Source organism: Bos mutus, chromosome 4 (genome assembly GCF_027580195.1).
Source record: "Bos mutus isolate GX-2022 chromosome 4, NWIPB_WYAK_1.1, whole genome shotgun sequence".
Lineage (NCBI taxonomy): Eukaryota > Metazoa > Chordata > Mammalia > Artiodactyla > Bovidae > Bos > Bos mutus.
Genome location: NC_091620.1, coordinates 59,083,021 through 59,095,953, shown reverse-complemented (window position 1 = coordinate 59,095,953; position 12,933 = coordinate 59,083,021). Strand labels below are relative to the sequence as shown.

The 12,933-nt window shown below is 41.0% G+C and overlaps 1 protein-coding gene across 5 annotated transcripts in view; it reads left to right on the top strand.

Moving 5' to 3' along the window:
* Positions 1-12,933, top strand: part of ELMO1 (engulfment and cell motility 1) — a 585,429-nt gene that overhangs the window by 132,834 nt on the left and 439,662 nt on the right. For all 5 annotated transcript variants that reach the window (XM_005889093.3, XM_070369538.1, XM_005889094.3 and 2 more), the window contains 2 exons: positions 5,688-5,728; positions 6,763-6,835. In XM_005889093.3, coding sequence (XP_005889155.1) covers positions 5,688-5,728; positions 6,763-6,835 — 114 coding nt within the window. The remainder of the gene's footprint in view (positions 1-5,687; positions 5,729-6,762; positions 6,836-12,933) is intronic.

Here is a 12,933-nt window from a genome sequence, read left to right as displayed (position 1 = left end):
TAATATACAGTACTTATTTTCTGACTTACTTCACTCTGTATGAAACTCTCTAGGTCGATCCGTATCTCTACAAATGACTCATCTCATTCTTTTTATGGCTAAGTAATATTCCATTGTATATATGTACCACATCTTTATCAATTCATCTATTGATGGGCATTTAGGAAATGGTTTACTTTTATAGTCAAGGCTTTTCTGTTGGTTCTTTTTTTTAAAAAAATAAAGTAAGTGAATTTTCCATTTAACAGAAATATATTGTTTCCTCTTATATCCTGTTAGCATCTGTGAACTGTAAGATACCTTGTTTTCAAGGGACAAGAAAGTAAGACAGATATACTAGGTCCTTAGGAGTGATTCATTTAATATGCTAAGTATAGGGGGACTTTGTTGCCAACAAAGGTCCATCTAGTCAAAGCTATCGTTTTTCCAGTAGTCAAGTATGGATGTGAGAGTTGGACTATAAAGAAAGCTGAGGGCTGAAGAACTGATGCTTTTGAACTGTGGTGTTGGAGAAGACTTTTGAGAGTCCCCTGGACTGCAAGGAGATCTAACCAGTCAATCCTAGAGGAAATCAACCCTGAATATTCATTGGAAAGATTGATGCTGAAGCTGAAGCTCCAATACTTTGGCCACCTGATGCAAAGAGCCAACTCACTGGAAAAGACCCTGATGCTGAAAAAGACTGAAGGCAGAAGGAGAAGGGGCCAACAGACGTTGAGATCACTGACTCGATGGACATGAATTTGAGCAAACTCTGAGAGATGGTGAAAGTTCAGAGGAACCTGGCGTGCCACAGTCCATGGGGTCACAAACAGTTGGGGACAACTTTAGTGCCTAAACACTGGGGCTTCCCTGGTGGCTCAGTGGTAAAGAATTCACCTGCCAATTCAGGAGACATGAGTTTGATCCCTGATCCAGGAAGATCCCACCATGCGGTGGAGCAACTAAATCTATGTGCCACAACTATCGAATTCATGTTCTAGAGCCTGGGAGCGGCAACTATTAAACCCACGAGCCCTAGAGCTCTTTTCCACAACAAGAGAAGCCACCACAAAGAGAAACCTGCACATCACAACTAGAGGGTAGACCCCACTGCAACTAGAGAAAAGCCTTCACAGCAATGAAGACCTAGCACAGCCAAAAAGAATATTTAAAAAATGGCATAAAGTAAAAATATGGGGGTGGGATTTTTTGGATGAATCATTAGCTAAGCCAAAAGTATGGGGAACGTGTACAACATTTGTAGACAGTTTGATTGCTTGAGACCAGATTCTGGAAGGCCTTGGATGACAAGCTAAAAGATTTATACAATACAGGTGGTGGTCATTGAAGATCTATGGTGGATATTAGAGCAAAAGAACAACATGAGCAAAGTTTATGGGGAAAGTCTAATTTTACCTAATTATAATTAATGCAGGAATTAGAAAGAAAGAAACTGGTGATGTACAGACTTATTTGCAAGGATCTGATGCCAGGATCCTGAGAATTCTTAACCAAAGGTGGTAGTTTAGGTCTGGAAGGGATAAAGCAGAGAGAGGTTTTTGCAAAGTATTGATGAGACTCAGTGTCTTGTAGATATCTGTATTTCACAGAATAGAGAAGGCAAAGATAAGTTCTCTAGAAATCTACATGAGAGAACTACTAGACGTAGGTAATACAAATATAGGAACTAATGCAAGACCAGAATCTGTGTTTGATAGGCCAGTGTAATGTTTGACTGGAAATTTATGGCAAGTAGTTAATGCCAGTAATAATGGGCTGTTCCTCAGGAAAGGCACTGGGGCTGAGAAAGCAGAATTAAGAGTGAAGGAACTGGGGTATGATTTATCTGGTAGGAGTTGGAATGAGGAATGCTAAGATTTTAGAAGAGCAATTTGGAGGAGGTGAGAAGTAATGATATGAATGTCACAGAGGAAGATGTAATACTACCTGTAACAAATCAGACTCAGAGTGTGAAGAAATAAAGGTTAATGATGCTCTGGGCTGTAGTGGTGTCATAGAAAAAATCATGACTGAGATGGCGAGAATTTTGGGGTGGGGACATGCTATTTTTGGGTTAGGGAATCGTGAGAGTAATGATTTTTGTTTGTATATTTAATAAGATGCTTGAAGGAGAGTTAACATGCTGTTTCTAACAAGCTGCCAGAGATTTCTAAGAGTGGAATCAGATTGCAGACTTGGGATAGCTGAAATGAATGAGGAACTGACCAGTTGAATGAAAACAGAAGAAGTAGAAACATAAATCTGAAGTTAGAAGTAAAACAAATAATGAAGGATCTCGTGGATTTTATCGGAGGATTATTGCTTATAACTGTAGGAGATGGAAGGCAATACAGCAACTCTGGAAAGGTGGTTTCAAAAAGAAGGTAGTAATGACATTAAAAATGTGGACGAATTAAGGGAGTTGAAAATTGTGAAGTCATTGGAATTAGGTTTGGGTGGTGGAGTTCAGTGTTTCATTGGAACATGTAAAGAAGGGAGGGGGCGGGTGTAGGATGCAGGCAGTGGGACCCGCCCATGCTTACACAGCATTCATTTCAATTGGTGAGGCTGCAGTTACGTTAACTGTGAGTCCTTTTCCTCTGGGGTTTGAAGTTTTACTCTAATCTTTCTCTATTAAATCTCTAAACTTTGTTCTTCCAGAGTCTTTACTCCTTTCATATAGCCAACTTCAGAATGTTCTAGATATAATAGTTCTAGAAGCCCACTTCTGTCTGTTCAAATTTGACTCTGAAACTATGAATTAGACCTGGATTAAAATCTGAATTCCTCTAAGTTACCTAGACTTTAAGGATTCCCATTCTGAAAGCAGTAATTTAAATGCCTTCTCCTACATCATTAGCAATACTTTCTTGGCTCGATCTGTCCTTTCAATATAATTTAAGTCTGAAATTTGACCCTGTTATTTATATTTTAGTTTTGAGGATGCAAGAAGATTGGGGGAGTTAGGAGACTGGTAGGTAAATAAGTGTCAGTCACTCAGTTGTGTCCAACTCTTTGCAACCCCATGGATTATAGCCTGCGAGGCGCCTCCTCTGTCCATGGGATTTCCCAGGTGAGAGTACTGGATTGGGTTGCCATTCCCTTCTCCAGCGGATCTTCCCAACCCAGGGATTGAACCCAGGTCTCCTGCATTGCAGGCAGATTCTTTACCATCTGAACGACTGCAGCTTATCTAGGAGACTGGTAGGTCCTCATGAAATACTAATAGCCTGGAGAGGTCTCTGACAACTGGAAGTGCAAAATCCTCAATTTATGAAAAAAGTTTTATTCCTAAAGCTCCTTTCTCCTTTGGTTGGGAGTGTACATTTGCTCTTTGACTCACAGCCAGAGCTGTAAACAATGGACAAGTTCTTGCAAAGGCCTCAAGTTGTAACATGTAACCTCATTGTCGAATCCAATCTCCATTTCTAATCTTAGTCTAAAAGAGATTAACTCAAAATGCTAATATGTACTGCCTTTCCACCCCTCCACAATTCTCGGTCCCTTTTCTGCCCACTGCATTTAGAGTTGCAGGCAGACGTTCTTTTGAAAACATGGTGGTGGGCTTAGTCATAGACCCTACGCTCCAGAGTGCAGGAGGGCATTGGAGGAACACTGAGGGCAGCACTGGAGCCTTTACCAGGGCCCCGAAGCCCTCAGGAAGGACTGTGAAGAATGGGGTGCTTGGAATTAACCAAGAGGGGGACCTAGCAACGTTGGGTCCGAGGGCAAGGATGCAAAGAGGAAATCAAGCTCTTCTAGTGACACGAGAGAGTAAAGAAGTGGAGCCCTAACCCTTTTTTGAGGATTTTGCCCTTTATTTTAATTTTCATTTAATTCTTAGGACAACCCTGAGGAGTGGGTAGGTCTTCTGCCCATTTTGCAGATAAGCTAGTTGTGGCTCAGCAAATTAAGGAAGTTGTCAGTCTCACTGCATGCAAGTTGACAATTCTGTTTAACATGCAAGTTAAACCAATTCTGCTTGATTCAAATTCCTTCTGCCATACCACAGTGTGCAGAGGGACAGGAGGAGAAAGTGTTTAGATGCTATTCTGTGGTTGTATTTGAAAATCTAGGACCATGTGTTGTATTTCTTTGATTTCTCTTCCCCATTTGTTTCTTGTCTGTGATGTGTTCCTTTGGTAGACACACTCCTGCCCATCCCAGGAGACAGCTGGGGTCTGTTTACATCCAAAGCAGAAAGAGTTTCAACATCTCTAGATGAGCTGTCTGTGTCTCTTCACTACATTCTTTCTATCTGGAGGCAGGCAGAGCACAGCTGTGGCTATTAGGCCAAGAGTACAGCTGTAGTCAGCCGCCAGTTGACACCACAGCACATGGTGTCATGGTCCCGTTACTCGCGTGTGTCCTGCTCAAGCTGCTGCATGATTGACATTTGCCGGGACCACAGTTGTGGGAAGAATTCTATGTACTTTGTAGGAACAATGTCACTACGCTTCATACTCCATTTGCCTCGTGTTCTCATAAAATTACCCTACATCCAAGCTTGTTTGCAAAAAGCCAAACTACTGGTTGTCCTACCCATGTACTGCTACTGCTGCTGCTGCTGCTAATTCACTTCAGTCGTGTCCGACTCTGTGTGACCCCATAGACGGCAGCTCACCAGGCTCCACCGTCCCTGGCATTCTCCAGGCAAGAACGCTGGAGTGGGTTGCCATTTCCTTCTCCAATGCATGAAAGTGAAAAGTGAAAGTGAAGTCGCTCAGTCATGTCTGACTCTTCGCGACCCCATGGACTGCAGCCTACCAGGCTCCTCTGTCCATGAGATTTTCCAGGCAAGAGTATTGGAGTGGGGTGCCATTGCCTTCTCCAACCCATGTACTGCTGCTGCTGCTAAGTTGCTTCAGTCGTGTCCGACTCTGTGCGACCCCACAGATGGCAGCCCACCAGGCTCCCCTGTCCTTGGGATTCTCCAGGCAAGAACACTGGAGTGGGTTGCCATTTCCTTCTCCAATGCATGAAAGTGAAAAGTGAAAGTGAAGTCGCTCAGTCGTGTCCAACCCTCAGTGACCCCATGGACTGCAGCCTACAAGGCTCCTCCGTCCATGGGATTTTCCAGGCAAAAGTACTGGCGTGGGGTGCCATTACCTTCTCCGAACCCATGTAGTACTCTTGAGGAATTCTGGTGATCAATTGACTTTGTAGGTTGTTATTGCCTATGAGATCTTTGACCAAAACTATGTTTCATCCTGATTTTAATGTGGCTAAGTTAAATACTGGGGCTTCCCTGGTGGCTCAGATGGTAAAGAATCTGCCTGCAATGCAGGAGACCTGGTTTCAATCCCTGGGTCAGGAAGATCCTCTGGAGAAGGAAATGGCAACCTGCTCCAGTATTCTTGCCTGGACAATACCATGGACAGAGGAGCCTGGTGGGCTACAGTCTATGAGATTGAAAAGAGTTGGACATGACTAAGCGACTAACACTTTCACTTTCAAGTGAAATATGATGTATATTTTGTTCAACAAAAAAGGGACCCAAAGGATAATACATCATTAATGCAGTTGGTGGTGATGGCTGGTCGATTATTAACCTTGAGAAAAACAAACTCACAACAACCAAGAATAGAAAATGTAAATTGTTCTTACTTAAGTGTCTTTATTAGGCCTCTTCTTCTTCTTTTTTTAGAGCTTAAAATGATGAAATGAAACTAACAGAAAGTATTTCCTTTTTTTCTATTTTTCAGAAAAAACCACTGTCTGCAATAATAAAGGAAGTCTGTGATGGGTAAGTGTTACTCAGGATTTATCCAGGGAGCTCCAGGCACCATATTGAAAGGCAAATAAAATATTCTTGTGCAATTGTTAAATATTACTCATTAAGTCACTATTTGACTTGCCTCAAGACACCAAGAATTACTGTGTAATATTTCCTTGTCTTTTCTACCAAAACATTCTCTCTGTTTCTCAAAGAGTGGGAAGTGTAGAAGTCCTGATATGTGGACATTGGGATTGATCTTATTTACTTTGAAAAGATGTGGTTCATTCATCCTATTCAGCAGGAAGCAGTCTAAGTTCCCGAAGTTAAGTGCACACTTCATCTGATATAAAATGAGAAGACCACTCAGGTCCCCACAGAAGATAAAATAATTTAAAAGACAGATCAGTGGGTGGAACTTCACAAAGATAGTGAGCTTTCCTACTTCTCTTGGGCTGCTCTAACAATCCATGCATATGGAAGTTGCCTGAGGTTTTTTGAATTTTTAAGGCAGAACTATGAATAGAATTTTACCTGGAATTTGTTTAAGACCTGCGATCCTTAAATGGACAGAGGAGACTGGCGAGTTAGTCTGTGGGATCACAGAAGAGTGGGACATGACTTAGTGACTAAACAACAACAATTCTTAACTGAAATGTTCCAGTCTACAGCAGGCATACTGATTGGGGATGGTAGACTACAGAGACAACTGAAATGTAACAATTATCAAAAATTTAAATAGCATTCATTTCCTTTGTTTTCCTCTTTCTGCTCCACTTACTCCTTCATCATAGGGAAGAATGGAACTTTATATTTAATGAGCCCTCCCTCAAAGCTGTGAAGATAAAATACTTAAAGGGTGAACAATAGGCTTGGAATAAGATCTTGGTCTCAGGGTCATGATAAGGGAGCTAAAGTCATTTTGTTTTAGGAACTGCCCTGTGCATATCTTGGGTACTGGCCCAGTTCCAATCACAGGGTGCTAAGTTCATCTAAGTCTATCATATGAACATGAAAATTATTCTTTTTTGTTTTTTTAATCAGCTTTTGCTTGCATTTTTCAGATGGTCCCTTGCAAACCATGAATACTTTGCACTGCAGCATGCTGATAGTTCAAACTTCTATATCACAGAAAAGGTAGGTCATCCACGTTATTTAATCTGGAACACTTATATTTAAAGGAAATTAAAACATAGCTGATGTTTTCTCTGCTCAAGACTAAACATGCTGGTCTAAATTTTACATCTTTCACGAAAACAGAGTCTGCAAAGCAACCAACCGCTACTTTAGTATTAACAAGGGGATATTTAGCCCATTCAAGAGTAAAGACCAAATATGTTTCTGTGTTCTGTTTTAGCAACAGCATTTGCCTTCTAACAGTGAATTTACTAATGATCTCTCTTCTTTATTGCTTGGTTTAAGTATTTATTTGATACTTAATGACTTAGGCAAGCTTTCCTTTCTCAGACTTTTTTTTTTTCCTCAGAATAACCTCTAAGCCCTGCTTAAAGTTATTGAAACAATGACAAAAACCATTTTGAAGGTGGCATTGTGTAGGCATTGAGTGTTCTGTGGTTCTTGGGAACTCTGCTTTTTCGTGGGTGATTTTAACTGGGAAAATTGGAAGTGAGAGAAGGATTGTGAATACTATAGTGGCTCTAGCAGAAAGTACAATTAATATCCTAGAGATTTCTGTGGAGAAGGGAAAAGTAACATTTATTGAGCACCTGCTGTGTGCCAGAAACTGGGCCCGCCTCCTTACATCTGTTTGTTGATTTCGTCCACAAGACTAACCTGTGGTGGAAACCGCATTGGCTTTGGTTAACAGATAAGAAACTGAATCGGAGCAGTCAGGTGGCTTAGCGAAAATCTCAGGAGTGATAAACCGTAGACCAAGAAGCCAATTCAGATCTTTGTGCTTTTATCACTTTTCCTTTGGGGAATTCTTGGAGAAGTTTAGTATTCAGCTCGGTTTTATGGAGAGCTCACTGATACGCGTAGGAGCCAAAATTGTTCTCATGGAGCTGATGGCCTTTCGGGTTGGTGGGGAGGAAGAGGATGGGTCTGTGAACAGTTTTCATCACAGGAAGCTGGCCAGCTCTGGGACAGGAGTGAATACAGAGTGCTCCAAGAAAAGGGAGAACTGGGTGGCCTGTGGCTCCTGGCTTGCTTTGTCCCAATCCTTAGAGCGATCTTCAGTTTCCCTGTGAATGAAATGGTGGTGGAGGGTGGAGGCACTAATAAGGGTCTGTCCCACTGTGACTGCCCTCTCTACCCTGAGGAGGCAACAAGTGTTCAGTCCAGCCTGAAGGGAAGACAGCCAGAGGCCTGAAAATGCTTCTTAGAAATTGCTTATTCTTCCCAGATGGGTCCTGGAATTTTCATAGCTGATCATGTTTTCCTCTGCACACTGATGGCCAGAAAGCTAAGAGTTAACATGTAGCCTAGATTTCCTGGCCTGTATTGTCTTTATTACTTGTACTTGTTCCTTTGATTTATTCCATAAGCACTCAATTTTGTGTCTTTCTTTTCTTCTTGCTTCACTTTCTTAAGATTTTTAATTTATTTTATACTTATGTTGCAGGAAGGCAGACCCCTTCCAGGGCCTGAAACTGGGCTCTTGTCTAACACTCGGAAATGAATTGTCCGAGGAGACACAGGTGCTGACAAAGCAAGAGACTTTACTGGGAAAGGGCACCCGGGTGGAGAGCAGTAGGGTAAGGGAACCCAGGAGGACTGCTCTGCTGCGTGGCTCACAGTCTCGGGTTTTATGGTGATGGGATTAGATTCTGGGTGGTTTTTGGCCAATCATTCTAATTCAGAGTCCTTCCTGGTGGGCACACATCGCTCAGCCAAGGTGGATGCTAGTGAGAGGGATTCTGGGAAGTGGATGGACACGCGGTGTCTCCTTTCGACCTTTCCCAAACTCTTCTGGTTGGTGGTGGCTTATTAGTTCCATATTCCTTATCAGGATCTCCTGTCATAAAACAGCTCATGCAAATGGTTACTATGGTGCCTGGCCAGGGTGGGCGGTTTCAATCAGTGTGCTTCCCCTAACACTTATATAATCTGCATGCTATTTATGAGATAAAGAGGATGTAAATAAATAAAAGTTAAATGCTAGCAGTTGAATGTATTGTTTTTGATTCCTTTAAACAGAAGACTGTGTCACTTTACCTTGATCCACTTTTTAAAGGTAACTAAAATATTGTGACTTTGAGGGTGTATTGGAAAAGACTGAATGGCTTTCTACTATTTAGGATACGATATGAAAAAATTTTTAAATTATTAAGTGATAAAAATATAGGACAACAGATATTATAATAGAGTTTTTCAACCACCACCAATTAGTGGGAAGTGAAATCAATTTAGTTGGTTGCTGTAACATTAAAAATTAGAATATAATAAGAGTAGGCCAGAGTACATCACCCATGTTGTTTCTGAAAAACTTGGGTCATACATACATACACACACACATATAATACAAGTATTTTGTGCTGGTTTTATACCTTAGGTTGTGGCCCAAAAGCCACTGAGTCACAACAGCTCTGCCTTTGATAAACCATGTTGGTTTGTGTCCCCTGATGACTGTCCTGTCTCTGTCTTCATTGTCAGGAGACCTCAATTTATTGGTGATTGCTAAGGATGGACTTCGCAGACCAGAGAACATAAACATCACAGGGAGCATCTTTTTTAAATGGAGATTTCTCAGATCCCAACCTCAGAGACTCAGAATGGGTGGGCCTTAGATATGGCCTAGGATTTTACACTGTAAGGGCCCTCTGGAATTCTGATGCTGATACTCAGGGACCATTAGGAAGAACACTGCTCTGGGACCACTTTTCTGAAGACTTGGGGCCCCAGTGTCCCAGGCACTGTGCACCATGAACAGAAGTCATATGCTAAGTTTCATTTAGGAGGGTGTTGATGTACGGTCAGTTGTTAGAATAATTTAAAAATTCATATATTGTTTATACTTTTATTCTAACTAACATTAATATCTACTCAGAAAATTCAAACTACTCAAATCAAAAGGAAAATTATTTATTTCATTGGGCATGCTAGTTATTTTCTCTGAGGAGATCCTTAACATTGAATTTAAAGGGACTGCCGCCTAAATCTGTTATGTCTCCACTGCCCAATAGCAAGGATTCTTCCTTTACTAAAAGTTTAAGGAATGAGAAAGCTCATTTTTTGTTTGTAAATAAAATGTCGTCACTCTTCCTCCTGCAGCTGTCTCTGGGCATAGCACATGCGTGTGACACAGAACTCGATGCACACAGGGCAGGAGATGGACCTTGAATCCTGGGTCCACAGGGGTCAATCTGAGCCACCTTCAGTCTGCGGTTAGGTCCATCTAGTTCTTTGCAAGTATTCCTAAAAATAGAGTCCATTTCCCATTTTGAAGTGATGTATTTAGCATCATCTTGGTTACTTACAGCCCAGTGAGTTGTTAGGCAATATTTGCGTTACCATGGTAACCAGTGACTAATTTTTGAAACTTGTGCATATTCTTAGTTACTGACTTTCCCTTGTATATGAAGTGGTTCCCCCTCCCACTGGCAGGGATAAAATATCACCTGTAATTTTAAAGAAGAAAAATTCTCCAGCTCTGGCAGGACAAGCTAACATATTCTGTAACTGACGGATGTTGACAGTCTTCTAAGATCCTCAGGAAGGCACCTCCCCTGCTTTTCTCATGTTATCCAAGCCCATTTTCTGAAATTGTCTTCATTTGCTTATTGGGCCATTAACTTTTGTTTTTCAGCACAAGGGAAAAAAATGTCATATTGTCGAGCAGCGTTCAGCAGAAGCATAGCATGCAAATGCTTAGAGAACATTAAGATTCAGCTATTTACAAGTTCAGATTCTGCCCCAGAAACTTTATATTTCAGAATGATGGCTCAGAGACAGAGAGAGAATACAAAATAAAAAGTGAATTGTGTATTTTTCAGCTTTATTGAGGTGTACTTGGACAAATAAAATTGTGAAATATTTAAGCATATGTCATGGTGGTTTGATATACATACACGTTATGAAATGATGCTTATCTAGTTCATAACACAGGCATCACCTCTAATTATTTCTTTGATGAGAACATTTAAGTTCTAGTCTCTTGCCCTGTGCTGTGCTTAATCACTCAGTCATGTCCAACTCTTTGCGATCTCATGGACTGTAGCCTACCAGGTTCCTCTGTCCATGGGGATTTTCCAGGCAAGAATACTGGAGTGGGTTGCCATGCCCTCCTCCAGGGATCTTCCTAACCCAGGGATTGAACCTGGATCTCCCACACTGAAGGCAGGCTCTTTACTGTCTGAGCCACCAGGAATACTGAGCCACCAATACATCCAAGAATACTGGAGTGGGCAACCTATCACTTCTCCAGGGGATCTTCCTGACCCAGGAATTGAATCGGGTTCTCCTGCATTGCTGGCGGATTCTTTACCAGCTGATCTACCAGGGAAGTCCTCTAATCTCTTAGCACATGTCTATATAATACAGTGTTATCAGCTAAGTCATCATATTTTACATTAGATCCTGAGACCTTAGTCATCTTATAATCTGAAGTTTTGTACCCTTTTACCAACCTCTATTTCTACCAAACCTTCAGCTCCTGACCACTTTTTCTACTCTCTGTTTCTCTGCCTCAATGAGTTTGACTTTTTCTTTTTTAAAAAAATTCCACAGATAAGGGATTCCACGCAGTATTTGTCTTTCTCTGTCTGACTTCTTTCCCTTAGCATGATGCCATGAAGGTACATCCATGTTGATACAAATGGCCAGATTGCCTTCTTTCTTATGGCTAAATAATATTCTGTTGTATATTTCTACCACATCTTCTTTATTCATTCATCCATTGACATCTCTTAGGTTGTTTCCGTATCCTGACTATTGTGAGTAATGTTTCGATGGATGTGGGAATGCAAGTATCTCTTCAATATCACGTTTTCATTTCCTTTGGATGTATCCCCAGGAATGGGACTGTTGGATCCTGTTTTAATTCCGTTTTTTTTTTTTTTTTTAATTTTTTGAGGAACCTTTATGTTTTCCCTAGTACCTATACCAATTTACATTCCCACCAACAGCGTATGGGGGTTCCCTTTTTTCCACATCCTCACCAATACGTATCTCTTTCTATGTTTTGTTTTTGATAATAGCTATTCCAACAGGTGTGAGGTGATTTCTCATTATGGTTTAATTTGCATTTCCTTAATGATAAGTGATACTGATTTGTCATATACTTGTTGACTACTTGTCTTTTTTGGAAAAATGTCCATTCACTTTCTCTGCCCATTTTTTAAAATTGGAGTGTTTTTTGTTTTTGTTTTTGCTATGGAGTTGTGTGAACTTGTTATTTAATTTGGATATTAGCCCCTTATCGGATATATGATTTGCAAATACTTTTCTCTGTTTCATAGGTTGCCTTTTCATTTTGTCAGTGCTTTCCTTTGCTGTGAAGAAGCTTTTTAATTCAATGTAGGCCCATTTGTTTAAGTATTCTAGTAGAATTTGTCTTCTGAAAGGATAATTTTATAGAGAGAGAGGGCTAAAGTGGGTGGTCCGTTATCTTCATGGCAGTCTGATGATGCTGGTATTATTATCTCCATTTTACCATGAGCAAAATGAGACAGAGAAAGATTATGCAACAGCTTGTTTAGGTCATACAGATGGGCAGTGGTTGAGCCTCCAATCTACCTATGTCACCTCCTGGAAGGGCCCTAGTTTGTTTATGATGCCCCCCTTTTTTTGCTGACACTATGCCATTGATCCTGATGATGTTAGTAATTGCCTCAGGACAATAAATATAGGCTGTTACAACCTGTGAGCATTGGTTACCAGCTTTAGTCTGTGCTCATGTCAGACGCTCAGTCATGTCCAACTCTGCGACTCCATGGACAATAACCCACCAGGCTTCTTTGTCCATGGGCTTCTTCAGGCAAGAATACTGGAGTGGGTTGCCATTTCCTTCTCTAGGGGATCTTCCTGACCCAGGGATTGAACTCACATCTCCTGCATTGGCAGGTGGATTCTTCACCACTGAGCCACGCTATTATGACCTCCTTATTCCTTAAGAAGATGGCATGGAGGAAGTTATAACAGATAGTCTTCTACTCAGTAGAGATTAGCAAATACATTTTCATTTGCCTTTGGTCTGGATTATCTAAAATAGTATCATTGATTAATACTATATTTTTTAAGGAAACAGGAAAGTTGCCTTGTTATCCTTAACCCTA